Here is a 21051-nt window from a genome sequence, read left to right as displayed (position 1 = left end):
TAGTACTTCTAATAATAGAATCATTTATGAAAGTTGTGTGCTTACTCGTTTCGTTGTATTATATGGATCATGCCAAAAGGAAAGAAGTGATAGCCTTAACATACTTCAAGTCATCAATGTAACTCAACAACAAGCTTATGATAACTAGCGCGCCAACCCTATAACAAAGAAATACCTGTATGACTTAAATGGTGCTAGTATATTACGTATCTCAAACGATAACTCGATTCTAAAATAAAACGTGCAGTATTTCCCCTGATTTTACTACTCCCTCAAGCCTACTATAGGCGAGATACAAACACAATACAATCAGCAACTCAAAACCAACCTAATTATAGTTTGGCACCTTCAATACAACAAAACTCCCAATTATACCATAACACACCCAATCAACAAGTTATCAATTAGCCTGAAACTGCAGCGACGAGCGACCAACCTACTACCCTACCACATGTGGCATTTCTCCATGGCCTTTTATCCTTCCAAACTCCATAAATCAGCAGCACAATAGGCCAACACGAGTGGACTACGAAACAGTCCACTAAAAGTGGAAAAGAATTAAACTCATGGCTTTCGATCACCTTCCCGTGAGTTCTAACTATTAGGAACCCAATTTATCAACCTTCCTTGATATTTAAACACTTAAATACAGAAATTAGACATTTATTAACTATGATGTACCTTAAAAAACTCGAACTACAAAGTAAAAAGAGAGGCAGTATAATGATACTTACGTCGTAGGGATCGTTCTGATGTTATCGCTTCTCGATTTCATACCCAGGATGTTAGAATTCTTTAAAACCCTATTAGAGAGCTCAAGGATAGGTTTTATGGTGTTATCTGGTCGGGTTCTATGTAAAAATGAAGAGAGAGACGATTTAAGACCTATATATCAACTTCTGAAAAGTGAAAGAGGTGCTATCTTGGCACCCTCGCATTGGCCCATCTTCTAACGCTTAGATTTTTTTATCCGGATGTCATATGAACGAACGGTTAAGTGAATTGGAAACTAAATTACAAGACCTTCAATTTGGTATATAATATGTCCCAAAAAGGCCTCATATAGTAGACTAAATTTATGACTTTAAACTCATTTAAATCATGATTAACAAGTCTCATATTATCACTTCCCCCCTTAGAAATATTTGTCCTCGAATGTTAAACTCCTAAAGATTTATAGAAATTTTGGCAGAGTCTCCTCTTTAATGGTACCACAACCAACCTGTCAGACAGAAAACCCAACAATACAAAGCCACACATGGCCACAATCATCAATAACACCAATGGCCTCACACAACCAATGACAATAACTAACATAATAATCAAGTACCATATACGTACATAAGGATGTGATGTCTCAGTCCAATCCTCCTCCGGAAGCAAAAATAAGTGAGGATACCTAGACTTCATGTCTTCTTCAGCTTCCCAAGTCATCTTCTCCACATTATTGTTCCTCCACAATACTTTAACCGAAGATACGTCTTTAGTTCTCAATCTCCGAACCTGTCTATCTAGTATAGCAATGGGAGCTTCCTCGTATGATAGTTGCTCTATGACCTGAACATCGTCAATTGGAATGACTCTAGAAGGATCTCCGATACTCTTATGGAGCATAGACACATGAAAGACTGGATGTACTGACTCCAAGTTGGAAGGCAAGCCTAACTCACATGCTACCTGGCCTACTCTGCATATGATCTTATAAGGTCCAATGTACCGAGAACTAAGCTTTCCTTTCTTACCGAATCTCATAACGCCTTTCATCGGTGATACCTTTAGGAATACCCAGTCATCTACCTGAAACTCCAAGTCTCATTGCCGATTATTCCCATAGGACTTCTGACGACTCTTAGCTGCTGATAGCCTTTCCAGTATAAGCTTAATCTTCTTAACTGCCTGTTGTACCAACTCTGGTCCTACTAACTTAGTTTCCCCAACCTCGAACCATCTGATAGGTGACCTACACTTCCGTCCGTAAAGAGCTTCGTATAGATCTATCTAAATGCTGGAATGATAGCTATTATTTTACGCAAACTCAATAAGTGGAAGATGATCATCCCAGCTACCCCTAAAGTCTATCACACAAGCCCGTAGCATATCCTCTAGTGTCTGAATAGTACGCTCAACCTGACCGTCTGTCTGGGGATGAAATGCTGTACTAAGACTTACTTGAGTCCCCAATCCTTTTTGGAAGGACCTCTAGAAATTAGCTATAAACTGAGCACCTGTATCTGAGATAATAGATATAGGGACACCATGAAGTCGTATTAGCTCTTTAATGTAAAGCCTTGCATAATCCTCTTCTGAATACGTAGTCCTGACAGGCAGAAAATGGGTTGATTTTGTAAGTCTATCAACAATAACCCATATAGAATCAAACTTATGTTGTACGAGGTAAGCCCATGATGAAATCCATATTACTTACTTCCCACTTCCAAGTCGGAATCACTATAGCCTGCAATAATCCACCGGGTTTCTGATGCTCAATCTTAACCTGCTGACAATTAGGGCACCGAGCAACAAACTTTGCTATATATTTCTTTGTTTCATCCCATCAGTATATTTCCCTGATATCATGATACATTTTCGTCACTCCTGGATAAACAAAATATAGAGAATAGTAAGTTTCTCCCATAACCTGCTAGCGCAGCCCTGCCACATTAGGAACACATAATCAACCTCGATATCTGAGGACTCCATCTCCTGTAATCTCAAATAGTGTCTTCTCATTTTGAGGGGTTGTACTTATATAATGAGTTAGCACAAGATCCACATACTGACATTCCTTCACTTCAGTTACTAAAGTGGATGTTGCCGTGTCCTGAATAGTAACTCCGGTATCACCTGAATCTAGTAATCAAACTCCAAGATTAGCTAGCTGATGAATCTCATGGCCTATCTCACTCTTCTCTGGCTGTAAATAAGATAGGCTACCCATAGATCTATGGCTGAGGGCATCGACTACTACATTCGCCTTCCCTGGATGGTATAAAATATCAACATCATAGTACTTCTAAGAATAGAATCATTTATGAAAGTTGTGTGCTTACTCGTTTCGTTGTATTATAGGAATCATGCCAAATGGAAAGAAGGGATAGCCTTAACATACCTCAAGTCATCAATACAACTCAAGAACAAGCTTATGATAATTAGCGCGCCAACCATATAACAAATAAATACATTTACGACTTAGATGGTGCTAGTATATTACGTATCTCAAACGATAACTCGATTCTAAAATAAAACGGGCAGCATTTACCCTGATTTTACTGCTCCCTCAAGCCTACTATAGGCGAGATACAAACACAATACAATCAGCAACTCAAAACCAACCTAATTATAATTTGGAACCTTTAATACAACAAAAACCCCAATTATACCATAACACACCCAATCAACAAGTTATCAATTAACCTGAAACTGCAACGACGAGCAACCAACCTACTACCCTACCACATGTGGTGTTTATCCACACCCTTTTATCCTTCCAAAATCCATAAATCAGCAGCACAATAGGCCAACACGAGTGGACTACAAAACAGTCCACTAAAAGTGGAAAAATATCGAACTCACGGCTTCCGATTACCGTCCTGTGAGTTCTAACTATTAGGAAACCAATTTATCAAACTTCCTTGATATTTAAATACTTAAATACAGAAATTATATGTTTCTTTACTATGAAGTGCCTTACAAAACTCGAACTACAAAGAAAAAAGAGAGGTGGTATAATGATACTTACATCGTAGGGATCGTTCGGATGTTATCTCTTCTCGATTTCGTACCCGGGATGTTAGTATACATTGAAACCCTATTAGAGAGCTCAAGGATAGGTTTTATGGTGTTCTCTGCTCGGTTTCTATGTAAAAATGAAGAGAGAGATGAGTTAACACCTATTTATCAACTTTTGAAAAGTCAAAGAGGTGCTAGCTTAGCATCCTCGCATTGGCTCATCTTCCGATGCTTATATCCTTTTATCCGTATGTCATATGAACAAGCGGTTAAGTGCGTTGGAAACTAAATTCCAAGACCTTCAATTTGGTATATAGTATGTCCCGAAAGGAGCTCATATAGCATACGAAAGGTATTTCTCAAAACGCTCCGTTACAAGGCAAATCTTTAGTCGGTTTTTTCGCAACTTAAATCCGATTTTTCCCAAACTTTATATTTTTTATACAAACATCATATATAGTCATATTATGACTTTAAACTCATTTAAATCATGATTAACAAGTCTCATATTTATTATACGTCACCTTGAGACACACAGGGTGTAACAACAACTCTAACCACAATAGCTACCCATTACCAAATCCAGTACAGATAAATAGCCTCATACCGACTAGAAGCTTGTTTCAAACCTCACAACCACTAATAATGATTTAAGAAAGATGTGAATCTCATAACTACTCACCCGACCAACAAGCCACATAAAACATCACATGGGCACATACATCACAATCCAAACCCAACAAGCACAACTTGACTATGACTAAACATGAAAAGAGAAAGATATGAGAGAACTATCAAACACATCCAACATGTACAACTCCCCATTGATACCATAATATGGATCCAATCCACTAGGAAGAAGCAAGACATACGCAATCACCATAACAAATCTACCCTAACATAACCCCACTGTTGAACCCTATTTTGCTCTAGTCAAAACAAGGTTCAACTTGTGGTTTCTCTGTTGTTGATGAAAGAGAGTCGCCACCTAATATTTAAAGGTATACTAGGGTACCTATATTGCTAAATGTTATATTCTATATTGGTCTACTAACCGGTCAGATCATGGGTAAGGGTTCTTGTTCTTCTAAAAGGAAGGTGTTAGGCACCCTTTAAATCTACCTGAGGTAGCTCCATAGGACTTAGACTAGATTTAGAATTAATTATTTGTACTATGCCTTAACTAGTGTTCTAATGTTATTACTTACCTATATTACGACATAATATCAATAAGAGGAGAGTATGATTTAAAGAAGATGGTTTTAAAGAAAAGTCTTTAGGAAATTAGTGTTAGTATATATAAGCTTGAAAAAAAAGAACTTTCAAAGATGGAAACGTTTGTATAAATGTGAAAAGGAAGCCAAGTTAAAGCCCTTTGTTTCCTAAATCATGGAGGTTCATGTCGTTATAACGTTGTAAAAGTTTTATGCAAACGATCCTAAGATATATATTGGCTTTAAAGTAGAAAACTATTTGAAAGCCTTTGTTTTAGGGCAGCAACACCTTAATCCTTCAAAATAGTTGATTCCCTTTTTGGAAGATTAAATCGCGACAATTTTGTTTTTCTCTTTGAAAAGAGGGCTTCCACCTTTGTTAAACCTTTGGACTTCAAAATCTTTAAGGAGAAGGTTAGCGAGGCACAATGAATTGAGAATAAGCTCGTGATTAGTAGTTATAGAATTAATCGCTAACTAAGGCTTCTTTTTAATCCTAAGTTCCTTAAAGATTGCCTAAGTTATTTTATGAATTAAAAGATAAGAATAAACATTCAATCCGATATATGCTTATCATATACATAATGAGATATAACAACAGGAAAACAGCAATGAGTAATGACAAAGTTCAACCGAAGAATGACGAAACAATAAGTAAAGAGGTGAAGGGAAAGAAGTGACTCTGGGAGATTTGGGCCTCAAAAGGCAGGCCCAGCAGTAACAATGACGAGCGATGCCAGACCCTTGGACCATAGTAGAGCTGGACTTGGGTTTGAGTTCTTAAAGAACTCAACAGGCTCACCTCATTGTACATGCCCAAAAAATAAAAGAGAAGGTAATTAGAATAACAGTATTGTATACATATCCATATATGAAATTCTCAAAAAGGGACTAAAAGAAATCATTGTCAGTGTTTAAATGCTATAAGTAGAACTCTCTCCTTAGCCTTTAATTCATTGACACTTATTACTCTCTTTGGGTTTGGTGTTTAATTCATTGACACTATACTCAGCCTCCACATTAGCATGATTCCCTTAGAATTTAGGTATTGTTAGTAACCTCTTCTTTTAATCTTTGAAAGAGTGTACTGCTATCACTTATCAATGCCGCCTGCTGTAGAACCACCTGCATCCATTAAAGATGCAGCGCCCCCGGCAAAAGGGACGTTACTACTGTCGAATAGCACTAGTATGTATAGCTAAAAGTCTTCTTTCAAAATAGAATGCCCGTATAAGGAAAGGCAACACAGAGAAACAGCAAATCACAATCAACAATATTCAAATGTCCAGTTAAAACATAATAATTTTAAAAATACGAACTTCATATACAATTTTGTTTTTGGTTGGGAGATCATTAAAACCGATATACCACCGTCTTTGTTAGCACGTAGTCCGATCACACCCGATCGACTAGGGCATCTCCCCACGAACAATGTGGTTTGACATGTGATTCAAAAGAAAGTTGTTACCAAGAGTAGTACCAACATGTGCGCAACATGGCGTCTGATCTTCACCCGATCAGCTAGGCTGCCTTCCCACATATGCCATGTGGGTTGACTTTTCCAGTTCACAGTTGTTACCAGTTTCATTCCAATTAAGGGGAATGATATCACAATTTCTCCAATATTTCAATTTTATCCCAAATAAGGGGAATAATAACAATCCACCCCCACACCGGCACGTGTAGTTTCAAGTGTGGTCCTTATGACCCACCCTTCCTCGGTTTTGCTAATGATGCTCCCAAAAATATTTTTGATTTGATTTGCGCCCAAGGATAACATAAATACAATTGTACTCACCTTAACATTTTTCACATTGTATAAATTCTTATTAGTATTTCCAGACACCCACAACAACAATATTTCATTGGCTCATTTGGCCATTCATAAGATTCTTTATTCCTGGCACGGTGGTCATATTTAATATTCCACACTTTCACCTCTTTCAATTTCAAAGATCACCATCAAATATCAACATATAGAATATTTCAGCAATCATATAACTCAAATTTATTAGTAATTGAAACTTTAAACACAAAAGGTTTCTTCCCAAATAATGGGGCATACCGACCAGCAATACAAGCACACATCAAAATAATAAGCAATCAATACACCATTTATTCTTGCAATACTCCTTCCCAGAAATGAGAGTATACAATTTCAATACCTGAGTATGTAAGAACTCAAATCACACTAGATATATTTTTAAGGCAAAGCATTAGTTAAAGCAACCTCTTATGGGCATGAATTGAGTACAAAAGCTTTTAGGCAATTCTATTTTCGAAGTCGTTTTTTAAACAATTGAGTCGAGGCTCATTTCATATTCTTTATCGCATTCTCTCAAATCATTTTCACTATTAGTCACAATCATAACTTAAATTCTTGGCACGTTGGCCACACACTATACCTCCAATTCAATAAATTTCATTTCCAACCATCTTCATATATTATCAACAATAAAATATTTCCAATCAAGACTTTAGGTACACATATGAGCAATTAAGAGTCTTAAGAATATTGAGATTTTATCACACAATTTGGCATACTAGCTTTTATTTGAAATACGATTCAAAGCCATAGCATTTTAATACGCAACCCATACTTTGAAACTCATGGGGACATTATGGAATTCGATTCTAAGAGAGAAAGTTTAGCCAATATACCTCAATTGGGCTTCCTTACACTCTAAAATATTCGGGAATTCTTAGCAACTTCAATCTATTTTGAAAATGTAACAAAATTGAATCAAAATAAGGAGGATGATCATGGTTCTAGCCCATTTGAGCATTTTATCAAACACTAGGTGTGCATTAAAGTTCTTAAGGGCCTTTTTGCGGAAGATTCCACCATTTCCCAATTCATTCTCTATCATTTTTAGCTCACAACCTTCCCACATTCTTTGATAACACATGCATGCAAGATAACAACTGTCATACCCAAGAATGGTCTCTCTAACTATCTTATATTTGTAAATTTTCGAAATTAAGAGCTAGGGCATAAATTCTTACCTTTGGAATGAAGACTTCCTTTTTTAATCCTCAATGACTGGGCAAGAATTGATGGATAATAGGTTGAAGGTTACTCCCCCAGTCTAAGAACTCTCTCTCACTCTAAAGTATCAGGTTTTGCTCAAAATGGCCTCTTAGATCTATTTTAACGAAGTAGGGTCGGGTTTTAAAAACCCAAAAATAAAGCTCCGGAACAAGGTCTACGATCGCATAATTGATATGCGGTCCACATGTTGGCCGCATAATTTGGCCTCCATAACTGGGCATGACTGACTCGGTCTACTATCACTATGCGGCCCTCAGACCTGTTATGCGGTCGCATAATGCACCGCAGAACGGTTCTGCGGTCGCATAGTGCACCGCAGAATCCCCCTCCAAAAAATTCCAAAGCGGGATATGCGACAAGAGTGCAGCCCGCGAAGTGGTTATGCGGTCGCATAATGGCCGTGAAATTTGACATTAAAATGACCTAGAAAACTGACCCACTTTGCGACCATTCTGCGGTTCGCAGAGTGGTTCTGCGGTCGCAGAATAGGCCGCAGAAATGCCTACCTCTACTCAATATTTTCTTCAACTCCCCAGCGCACTGTTCAATCCAAAAAGTCTGAACCTTGAAGAATTTATACAACCCTCAAACACGTAAGCCTACTCCGGCACCACGAAACCTTGAATTCATTTGCGAAATTTTACGGGGCTTTACACTGAAAAACTTATAAATTTTTCGAGGTGTAACATATCGTTCGTGTGAGGTTACCATTGGGAATCTTAAGACTAGCATAGATCTCCTACCTCACGATATGGTGGATTTTGATGTCATCCTAGGTATGGATTGACTGTCACCTTATCATGCTATATTGGACTGTCATGCCAAGACGGTGACCTTAGCCTTGCCGGGGTTGCCTCGATTAGAGTGGAGGGGGACTCCTAGCCATTCTACTAGCAGGGTTATCTCTTATGTGAAGGCTCGGCATATGGTCAAGAAGGAGTGTCTAGCTTATTTGGCTTATGTCCGTGATTCTAATGCGGAGGTTCCTTCCATGGATTCAGTACGAGTTGTTCGTGAGTTTCCAGAGGTGTTTCCTTTAGATCTGCCAGGGATGCCACCCGACAGAGATATTGACTTCTGTATTGATTTGGCTCCGGGCACTCAGCCCATTTCTATTTTTCCATACCGTATGGCCCCGCCAGGGTTGAAAAAATTGAAGGAGCAGTTGCAAGATTTGCTTGATAAGGGCTTCATTAGACCTAGTATCTCGCCCTAGGGTGCGCCTATGTTATTTGTGAAGAAGAAGGATGGGTCGATGAGGATGTGCATAGATTATCGGCAGTTGTAGAAAGTCACCATCAAGAACAAGTATCCATTGCCGATGATTGATGACCTATTTGATCAGCTTCAGGGTGCCAAGGTGTTTTCGAAGATTGATTTGAGGTCTGGCTACCATCAGTTGAGGATTAGGGCATCTGATGTCCCTAAGACAACTTTTCGGACTCGATATGGGCATTATGAGTTTCTAGTGATGTCATTTGGGCTGACAAATGCCCCAACAACATTTATGGATTTGATGAACCGGGTGTTCAAGCCCTATCAGGATTCTTTCGTGATTGTGTTTATTGATGATATCTTGATCTACTCCCGTAGTCGAGAGGAGCATGAGCAACATCTTCGGATTGTACTCTGAGGGATAGCTAGTTGTATTCCAAGTTTTCAAAGTGCGAGTTTTGGATGGACTCAGTCGCTTTCATGGCGCACGTAGTATCGGCCGAGGGCATTCAGGTGGATTCTAAGAAGATTGAGGCAGTTCAAAACTGGCCTAGACCCACTTCAGCTATGGAGATCCGAAATTTCTTGGGTTTGGGGGGTTATTGCCATCGATCTGTGAAGGTGTTTTCGTATATGGCAGCCCCATTGACGAGATTGGCCCAGAAGGGTGCCATGTTTAGATGGTCAGACGAGTGTGAGGCGAGCTTCGAGAAGCTCAAATTTTTTTTGACTACAACGCCAATGTTGGTGTTGCCCACAGGTTCAGGATCTTATACGGTATATTTTGATACATCTCGTGTTGGGCTCGAAGCAATATTGATGCAAGATGGTAGGGTGATCGCATATGCGTTGCGGCAGTTAAAGGTCCATGAGATGAATTACCCTATTCACGACCTAGAGTTGGCAACCATTGTTCATGCACTGAATATCTAGAGGCATTACCTTTCCGGCATGTCGTGCAAGGTTTTCATGGATCATCGGAGTCTACAGTATTTGTTCAAACAAAAAGGATCTCAATTTGAGGCAGAGGAGGTGGTTGGAGCTATTGAAAGACTATGATATCACCATCTTGTATCACCCGGGAAGGCCAATGTGGTGGTCGATGCCTTGAGTAGAAAGGCAGAGAGTATGGGCAGCCTTGCGTACATTCCAGTCGATGAGAGTCCGCTTACATTAGATGTTCAGGCTTTGGCCAATCAGTTCATGAGGTTGGATGTTTCAGAGCCCAGTCGTGTTCTAGCTTGTATAGTCGCTCAGTCTTCTTTGTTTGAGCGCATCAGGGAGCGGCAATATGATGACCCTCATTTGCATGTCCTTAGGGACACAGTGCAGCATGGTGGTGCCAAGCAGGTTACAGTTGGAGATGATGGAGTTTTGAGGATTCATGGTCATATTTGTGTGCCTAATGTAGATGGACTTCGTGAGTTCATTCTTGACGAGGCCCACAATTTTCGGTATTCTATTTATCCAGGTGCCACCAAAATGTATCAAGATTTGCGGCAACATTATTGGTGGAGGAGAATGAAGAAGGACATAGTTGCTTTTGTAGCTCGGTGTTTACATTGTCAACAAGTAAAGTTTGAGCATCATGGGTTTCCTCATGGGTTAGAAATTCCTGAGTGGAAGTGGGAGCGTATCACTATGGATTTTGTTGTTGGACTTCCACGGACTCAGAGGATGTTCGATGTGGCAGTTCCCTGTTCGTCAGATTTACTTCCGCGAGATCGTCCGTCTTCACGGTGTGCCTGTGTCTATCATTTTGGATCGAGGTACACAGTTCACCTCGCACTTCTAGAGAGCGGTACAGCGTGAGTTGGCCACGCAGGTTGAGTTGAGCACAACATTTCATCCTCAGACAGACGGACAGTCCGAGCGCACTATTCAGATATTGGAGGATATGCTCTGCGCTTGTGCTATAGATTTTAGGGGTTGTTGGGATCAGTTCCAGCCACTTGCGGAGTTTTCCTACAACAACAACTACCAGTCGAGCATTCAGGTGACTCCCTATGAGGCATTATACGGGAGGTAGTGCGGATCGCCAGTTGGATGGTTCGAGCCAGGGGAGGCGCGGTTGTTGGGTACAGATTTGGTACAGGATGCCTTGGATAAGGTCAAAAATATTTAGGAACGACTTCGCACAACTAAGTCTAGGAAGAAGAGTTATGCCAATCGTAGAGTTGTTGATGTTGCATTCATGGTCAAAGAGAGAGTATTGCTTCAGGTTTCACCCATGAAAGGTGTGATGAGGTTCAGAAAGAAGGGCAAGTTGAGCCCTAGGTACATTGGACCCTTTGAGATTCTGGAGAGAGTGGGTGAGCTAGCCTACAGGCTCGCATTGCCACCTAGTTTATCAGCAGTCCATCCAGTGTTCTATGTGTCTATGCTTCGGAAGTATCACGGAGATCCGTCCCATGTTGTAGACTTCAGCTCAGTCCAATTTGATAAGGATTTGACTTATGAGGAGGAGCTGGTGGCTATTTTAGCCTGATAGGTTCAATAGTTAAGGTCTACGAGTTATCCTTCAGTTCAAGTGCAGTGGAGAGGTCAGTCGATCGAGGCAGCTACTTGAGAGTCCGAGTCGGACATGCGGAGTTGATATCCACACATTTTTACCAGCCCAGGTACTTTTCTATGTCCATTCAAGGATGAACAATTGTTTTAGAGGTTGAGAATGTGATGACCCGATAGGTCATCTAGAGTTATAAACCTTAATTTTGTGTTTCGAAGCCTCCAATAGCTTCCTTAAGCCTTCCTCAATTTGCGTGTGAAGTTCGGGAGTTGTTTCGGAAGGCTTTTATGTTAAAAATTGATAAAATAAAAAATGTTGCCTTAAAATCCATTTAAGTGGACTTCGATCAACATTTTGAGAAAACAGACCCAGATCCGTGTTTTGACGGTCCCGGTGGGTCCGTATCATGATTCGTGACCTGAGCGTATGCCCGGAATCGAATTTGGAGGTCCCTAGCTCGAGTTATCGCTTTTTGTTAAACTTTTGAAGTTTAAAGGCTTAATGAGTTTAAAGAATTGACAAATGTTTGACTTTATTGATACCGAGTCCGTATTTTGGTTTCGGAACTCGATATAGGTTCATTACTATATTTATGACTTGTCTGTCAAATTTTGTGACAAACGGAGTTGGTTTGACGTGATTTGGACGTATGGTTGTTAAAATAGGAATTCTAAAGCATCACTAAAAATTTCATTTGATTTGGTGTTCCATTCATAGTTCTAGGTGTTATTTTGGCAATTTGATCGCGCGAACAAGTTCGTATGATGTTATTAGACTTGTTTGCATATTTGGTTTGGAGCCCCGAGGGCTCGGGTGAGTTTCAGATAGGCTACATGTGGATTTTGATTTAGAATTCATAGATGATGCATTGGGTTTCTGGTGTCTGCTGTAGACTTCGCAACTGCGAGGTCTGGCTCGCAAATGCAAGCCTCGCATTTGCGAAGAAGACTTCGCATTTGCGAGCAGGGGCACGAAGGGTGGACTTTTGCATTTTCGAGATCTGGGGTTGCATTTGCAATCCCGTCAGTTTCAGCAGGAATGTGAACCCTAGGTCGTAATTGCGACATCTGCGCTTGATCAAAAACTGAGTTAGATGGTATTTTCTCTCATTCTTCAAATTTTAAAACTTAGAAATCCTAAAGCCGATTTTCCCAAGAGTTCTTCTTCCCCAATTAATTGGTAAGTAATTCTAACCTATTTTGTTTCAATTTTCCATTTCATTTCATAACATTTCAACTTAAAATATAGGATTTTCATGGTGGAAATTGGGGGTCTGGAAAGTCTTAGGAATTTTTGTAAAATTGGAATTTAGACCTCAAATTGAGGTCCGATTTCGAAACAAATTACATAATCGGGCTCAAGGGTGAATTAGTGATCGGGTTTTGGTCCGAATTTCGGGTTTGGACCAAGCACGTCCGGGAGTTGACTTTTGTTGACTTTTTCAATAATGACCTAAATTGAACCTTTTTCATTCGTGGGTAGTTCCTAAGGCTTATTTTGAATCGTTCCGTTGATAATTTGCTAGATTTGGTTGGTTTGGAAGCTTGTTTGAAAGGAAAAGTCGTGGTTGAGTTTTGAGTTGATCTTTGTGAGCGAGGTAAGTATCGTGGTTAACCTTGACTTGAGAGATTAAGACCTGTTTGCTATGTGCTACTTGTTTAAATGTTGGGTTCAACGTATATGTGAGGTGACGAGTACTTATGCATTGTTGTTGGGTCAAAGCATGCGGGTGGGACTTGTTTTTTATCATTTATTTCTTTCTTTGATCATGATATCCATGCTTAGACTAGTTAATTACTAAATTGATCATTCTTTCCGCATTTATGGGCTATCTGTGATAATTGAATATTGTTTATGAAGAAGAGATTGGTGTTGTGGAACCATTATTGACATAAGACTTGATCTTGCATATTCTATCTCCCTGTTTTTATATGTTAATGTTACATGGTAAGGGAGAGTGTTAATGCATGAAGGGTGATGTCGTGACGTGTCTATTGTTCATGATGAAATTTAGAGTTAAACCACGAAGGGTGATGCCGTGTCGTATTTATCATCTTATGGTGAGATTGAGAGTAAAAGCCGAAGGGTGATGCCGTGCCATTATTACTGTTTCATGGTGAGGCTGGGAGTAAAAGCATGAAGGGTGATGCCGTGCAGTTTTATTCATTATGTTTGTTCAATTTGTTGGTTGAAGGTTTATCGACTATTTCTTATTATCATTCCCATTTGTAGTTATCGTATCTTGTACCCCTTTCGCATGTCCCCTCCCAATCTTGTTAATTATTTATTTGTTGTTACGTTGTACATATATTTCTGTCTATACAGGTTTATTTACGTGGGTGTCCTATCATAGCATCGTCGAGGTTAGACTCGACACTTATGGAGTGTAATGGGTCAGTTGTACTCATACTACACTCTGCACTTCTTGTGCAGATTTTGGAACTGGTCCCAGCTGTCCGTGAGGCGTATCAACTCGGATTGGCATTCAGAGACTCGAGGTAGATCTGTTGGTGTCCGCAGACCATGAAGTCCCCTTCCATTTCCCTATTTACTATTTTTTTCATTCGAGACAGTTGTATTTATTTCAAATCCTATTTTGTAGAGATTCTAGAAGCTCGTGAACTTGTGACTCCAGATCCGTGTTGTACTTAGAGATTATTGGTTGTATGTCATTTGTATTCCGTTTTTGTTTCTTTTTGGCTTAATTGGCTTTACTTAATTGAATTGATCAAAAGTTGGCTTAAAGATCCTCTAACCTAGCAAATGAAATGTTAGGCTCCATCACGGCCCCGAAGGTGGAAATTCCTGGTCATGACACCGTTGTACACTCTATTAAAGGCCTGTAGATAGTCATGTATAGTTGGATAGTATATGGCCTTATCGGCTTCTAGTTTGATATATAGTTCTCCATAGCAGCTTTGTCGGCTCGCCCTACCGTATTCTGCAATGTGTATATATATATATGTATATGTATATGTATATATGTCTTTTTGGCATGTTTCATCGCGTATGTTATTCACATGATTCAGCAGTTTATTGATGGATGACCTACCCATATTTCATGTTTATATCATTGACGTATGCTTAGGAGTGTTCGATAGGTAGGACTGGGGCATTCTTCATGGCCCATCGGTTTGGGTCGTGACAAAAGTGGTGTCAGAGGAGTTATGTCCTAGGGTCGTCTATAGGCCGTGTCTAGTGGAGACTTGTTTATGAGTGTGTCGTGAACCACACTTATAAACATGAGTCTGTAGGACATATAGTATGTTATCTTCCTTCTTATCTTAGATCGTGCCATATAAGGATTGATTTTAGGACATATAGTATGTAGCACAGTGATGCCTAAGAAGGCTACAACCTCCTAGAAGGGCTCCGCGGGTGATAAGACTGCCATCCAAGCGCCACGAGTTACCAGGGCACGTGAAGAGTCTCAGAGTGAGACTCCATCTCAGACTTCACATACCCCGCCCTCTCCAGAGGAGATCCGAGGAGCACCAACTCCAGCGCCCGCTCCAATACCCCCAGCTTCTCAGCCATATGCACCGGGTTAGGAGATGAGAGATGTTGTTCAGCTATTGACTCGATTAGTGGCCTCACAGGCTCAACGCCAGGAAGTAGGTATTGGTCCTGCAGATAGGGCCATAGGTGCGAGGGTTCGTGATTTCATTAATTTGGACCCTCCGGTATTCACTAGAGCAGATGCAAATGAGGACCCTTAGGTATTTATCGATAGGATGCTGAGGACTTTGAGGGTAATTAAGGCCACTACGATTGAGTCAGTTGAGCTAGCTTCCTATAGACTTCGGGATGTTGCAGTTAAATTGTACGAGTCTTGGGAGTTGTCCAGAGGTGAGGACTCCCTTCCAGTAGTATGGCAAGAGTTTACAGAGGCTTTTCTTCATCATTATTTGCCCCTAGAGCTTAGACGGGCCAGAGTTAATAGTTTCTTGACCCTTCGACAGGGTAATGTGATTGTTCGGGAGTACAAGCATCAGTTTCATTCTTTGGAGGTATGCTCCCACTATTGTATCTAAGATGGAGGTTCAGGTTCACCGGTTTGTGATGGGGTTGGAGCCGCACCTGCTTAATGACTGTATGTTGTTCTCACTTCAGCCAGTCATGGATATTTCTTGTATTCAGGCATACGGTAAGGGTGTAGAGAAGTGTAAGCAGAAGCAAAGGCCTGATCGTGAGCACGATAGGGGCCAGAGTAAGAGAGCGAAATTTTCAGGTCCTTCAGGTGAGTTTCAAAGTGGTCAGAGACAGCAGTACTGATAGCATCCTAGGAAGCTCAAATCTATTCAAGGACAAGAATGAAGCTTTGGAATCTCAAAGAGGGCCTTTAACAAGATGTCAAGCTAAAGAGTTGCAAAACAAGGTCATTAGACTTCAAGTACAAATAAAGAAGTTGTTAATTGGGATGGAGAGCTCAAGGATAAAGAATATGAGTTGTCTAGGTATTATAATTATTTTATGGTCCAAATTCATGTCCAAAAAAAGGTGGATTAGATCCCAAGAGACATCCTCTGAAGAAGGTCCAAATCAGGCCACTATTGGACCTATTTGGCACCTAAAAATGTGTCCAAACTTGCATCCCAATAAGTCCTACATGAAGCCACGTTTTTATAACATAAAAAGGACTTACTTGCTGCCCAAGAAAGGTTCAATAGGCGTGATAGAAGTTGGGTAAAAGTTGGTGCCTAGTTGCTTGCAAGTTGTGCAAGATTTCCAAGATCCTATCCATGTTTGGTTTGCGACTTTTAAAATTCTATCCAAGATTGGTTTTAACTTATTTCCATATATTTTGGTACTAGATTTATTGCTTTCCTAGGTAGTTAAGGTTATGTTTTCCTTTTCCTAAGATTGTTGGAGTTACTTTCTAAGATTGACTTGGTTTTTGTTTTATAGTGTTTTTCCTTTTCCTAGTTTATTTGGACTTGTTGTCCAAAGTAGTTTAGGACTTTATTTCCTTGTTTTTAGGTAGGAATTTCGTGACCCCCTCTCTATATAAAGGGGGTGTCCTCTTTGTTTTTAGATTTTAGATTATGATAGACAATATCAATAAAAATTGTGAGATTTTTCTTGCACTCTTATGTGTGGCTACTCTTGGATTTATTCTTCAACCTTCAAGACTCAACATAAGTTGGTAAGATTAAACTCTTTCGAAATCTTAGATCACTTCTAGTTATTCAAGAAAGGTAATAAGTTTAGGCTTATTGTTGTTCTTGTTATTCTAAAGGGTCGGGTTTCACAATCTATCTCTTGTTTTTAATTCTCTACCAAAGGCGATTAGTTCTTAGTTAGCTAATTGTTATTGTTAGGATTCAACTTCAAGAATAGACTTCTTGAATTCAAGAAACACTTTCTTAAATTCAATCTATTTTTAAATTTTCGTTGTTTTTTTGTTTCTTTATTTTCTTTTAGCTTCCGCACGTTTCTTGATTTTTTTTAGTAATTATTGGACCCCTATCGTGTTGTTATCAAGTGGTATCAGAGCATAGGCTAATCAAGATTTCAATCTTGATAATCTTGGGAGGTTCTTGAGTAAAACAAAACAAAAAAAAACAAAAATTAGCCAACAGAAAAGCATTATGGCTCATTATTATTTGTAGAATTCAAGTGTTATTTGGTTTCCAAGTCAAGAAAGAAAACAAGAAGAGGGGATCCTAGTTCTTGAAGATTAAGGTAACTTCTTTCCTTATTCTTGTAGGTTTTGGGTTTCCTAAAATCTTTCCTTATTTTTTCTACATAACCAATTCCTATTCTTCCAAGGTTTGGTCCTTCACTTTCCTTTTCTTTTTCTAACTCCACATTCTTATCACTAAGGGTTGTGACTAGTAAGGTTTATTAATAAATCTAAAGTTTAACGACCAAGAGTTGCTTTGAGTGGAAAAAGGCAAGAGAGGCGAGAACATTAGAGGAAAAAGCCAAAATTTGAGAGATACATAATTCTTCTAATCTTTGTTCAAGATGTTTCAAACAAGTAGTTATAGTGAAAGGAGGCGAGTTATGACTCAACAACTTGAAAAGTCGAACTTACAGTATACTGAATGGAAGGAAGACAATAGTAAAAAAATTTTTCAAACAAGAGCTAAAGTGATGTCTGCGATTTGTGCCCTTAGAATTGACAAAGAGTTTGGCTATAACTCAATTAGCACTTATATGGTTGAAAAATTAAACTTTCCTTGTGTTGAGCATATTGAACGCTACATATTGAGAGGAATAAAGGTAGATAAAAGAGTGTTAATCTATTCTCTATTGGAAGGTATGAGGATGCGATCTGGTGTGATGTGATTCCCATGAATAATTATCATATCTTGTTGGGAAAGCCATGGTATGCCTATAGAAGAGCTTTGAAAAAAATAAATACTCTTTTGAGGTTAACGGGAAGAAACTTATTCTTGGACCTTTGACTCCCTCACAAATTTATGAAGATGAAAAGACTGTTAAAGAGAATATGGAAAAATATGAGAGAGAAAAGAATGAGAGGAGTAAGGGAGTGCATGTTGACATCTCAAGAGAGGAAAAAGGAGAGGTTGTATTGAATGAAGAGAATGGGATGTCAATTGAGAAAAAGAGTGAGCTTGAGGGAAAAGAAAAGAGAGAAGGCAATGAGATAAGAAAAGTTTTTGAGGTAAAGAGAGAAAAACAAGAGGGTTTGAGTAAAGAAGAAGAAAAGAACTTTAGTGAGAGAAAGCCAAAGAGAGTGTAAGCAAGAATAAAATTTCTTTACTTCCTAACCCATTAACTCATTCTTGTTTTAGTTCTTGTGATTTTGTGCAGCCACGTGTTGAAAGACCTTTTGAAAGGAGAGATGAGGCGCGAGAAATGGTGGTAAAGGATCCAATTGGATTCCAATATGAATTAGGCGAAATTAATTCTTGTTGGATGGTGGAAGATAAAAGCTTGGTTAAATTCTTTGTTATTGAGCCTTTTGACTATTTTAATTCTTATTTACAGGTTTATGACATGGAGTTTCCTAAAGCCATTGCTAAGCTAGAATCATTGCATAAAAGAATACAAGGTGATGTTGCTCCATTAATAAATAAGTCCAAGTATGATATGTATAATTCGTTCATTCACATTCTTGGCCTTCCTAGAACACCTAAGGTATTTTTGGAGGTAATGAACTATACTCTTATTTCTTATGTTGGTGACTTTATAATTTTTGTGGATGATGATATTTTGATGCATATCAAGTTATTAACTGTAATATCTAAGTTAAAGTGCAAGAGTAATTTGCTTCCTTTTGAAATTGAGTATGACATAGATGATTATGCATTCCAACTTGGTGGAAAGAGGCATGAAATTTATGAGAAGAGGCTTTCTAATGAGTTAAATGTTCTTTCTTCTCTTATTCAAGTGTCTAATGAGTTTTCATGTGATAAATTCCTAGAATGTGAGTTTTGTTGTTTGATGGGAAGTCATTCCTCTAGGCATGTTGATTGTGAGCCTGTAAAAGTGTTTGCTACTATTAAAGAGGATATGTATGATTATTGTGACGTTAGTGATCAAATACTCTTTCATGAACCTATCTATGACTCTTTCTGTGGCAGTTTGAGCAATTATGTAGAATCCATTGATGTTGCGAATATTATTGGGGAAAGTTATAATGATGAGCTTGAATGTATTGAAATTTGTATTTTGGAATTTATGGGTTCTTCTGACCTTTCTGAGAATTTATGTGTTTCTTTGAATAACTTACATGTAGAAGAATCTATGGGATTTATAATTGATACTTGGTTATATCATAAGAGTGTCTTATTTGATACATGTGGCAGAGATACTTGTGTTAAATGGATGCATGACCGATATTTTGTAATTTCTTTGGCATGCACATGTTTGGACTACCTTATTGACAAGATCGCATTGCAAATTTCATTACATAGTGCATCTAAGAGAGGTTTTTATTGGACAACTCTAAGTAGGCATAAATTTTATTGGGATGATGATGTCTATATGCTTTATAAAGGAGTATTTACACCTATTAGGCTTAATTGGGTTAAGTGGATACATGATCACTATCTTGTTTTATTTCTACCATTTTTTCATATTAGTGGATGCCATTTACTAGTGCGTGACTTCTTTTTCTTGCAAGGTCGAAATTCGAAGATGAATTTTCTTCAAGAAGAGGGGAATGATAGCATCCTAGAAAGCTCAAATCTATTCAAGGACAAGAATGAAGCTTTGGAATCTCAAAGAGGGCCTTTAACAAGATGTCAAGCTAAAGAGTTGCAAAACAAGGTCATTAGACTTCAAGTGCAAATAAAGAAGTTGTTAATTGGGATGGGGAGCTCAATGATAAAGGATATGAGTTGTCTAGGTATTATAATTATTTTATGGTCCAAATTCATGTCCAAGAAAATGTGGATTAGATCCCAAGAGACATCCTCTGAAGAAGGTCAAATCAGGCCACTATTGGACCTATTTGGCACCTAAAAATACGTCCAAACTTGCAGCCAAATAAGTCCTACACGAAGCCACGTTTTTATAACATAAAAAGGACTTACTTGCTGCCCAAGAAAGGTTAAATAGGCGTGATAGAAGTTGGGTAAAAGTTGGTGCCAAGTTGCCTGCAAGATTTCCAAGATCCTATCCATGATTGGTTTGCGACTTTTAAAATTCTATCCAAGATTGGTTTTAACTTATTTCCATATATTTTGGTACTAGATTTATTGCTTTCCTAGGTAGTTAAGGTATTGTTGGAGTTACTTTCTAAGATTGACTTGGTTTTTGTTTCCTAGTGTTTTTCCTTTTCCTAATGTATTTGGACTTGTTGTCCAAAGTAGTTTAGGACTTTATTTCCTTGTTTTTAGGTAGGAATTTCGTGACCCCCTCTCTATATAAAGGGGTGTCCTCTTTGTTTTTAGATTTTAGATTATGATAGACAATATCAATAAAAATTGTGAGATTTTTCTTGCACTCTTGTGTGTGGCTACTCTTGGATTTATTCTTCAACCTTCAAGACTCAACTTAAGGTGGTAAGATTAAACTCTTTCGAAATCTTAGATCACTTCTAGGTATTCAAGAAAGGTGATAAGTTTAAGCGTATTGTTGTTCTTGTTATTCTAAAGGGTCAGGTTTCACAATCTATCTCTTATTTTTAATTCTCTACCAAAGGCGATTAGTTCTTTGTTAGCTAATTGTTGTTGTTAGGATTCAACTTCAAGAATAGACTTCTTGAATTCAAGAAACTCTTTCTTATTCAATCTATCTTTAATTTTCTGTGGTTTTTTTGTTTCTTTATTTTCTTTTAGCTTTCGCACGTTTCTTGATTTTCTTTAGTAATTCTTGGACCCCTATCATGTTGTTATCAAGTACTCGAGGTATCC

General features: G+C 38.6%; 1 protein-coding gene across 1 annotated transcript; it reads right to left on the bottom strand.

The window, feature by feature from the left end:
* Window positions 1-1174: 1174 nt before the first annotated feature.
* Window positions 1175-1764, bottom strand: LOC138895903 (uncharacterized). Its single transcript, XM_070180657.1, has 2 exons — window positions 1342-1764; window positions 1175-1222 (listed from the first exon to the last, which is right to left on the bottom strand). The coding sequence occupies exons 1-2, from the start codon at window positions 1762-1764 to the stop codon at window positions 1175-1177; spliced, it is 471 nt and encodes a 156-aa protein (XP_070036758.1).
* Window positions 1765-21051: the final 19287 nt, after the last annotated feature.

Source organism: Nicotiana tomentosiformis, chromosome 7 (assembly GCF_000390325.3).
Source record: "Nicotiana tomentosiformis chromosome 7, ASM39032v3, whole genome shotgun sequence".
Classification (NCBI taxonomy): Eukaryota; Viridiplantae; Streptophyta; class Magnoliopsida; order Solanales; family Solanaceae; genus Nicotiana; species Nicotiana tomentosiformis.
The sequence above is the reverse complement of the archived record's forward strand: the minus strand, read 5'-3'. Positions and strand labels throughout refer to the sequence as shown.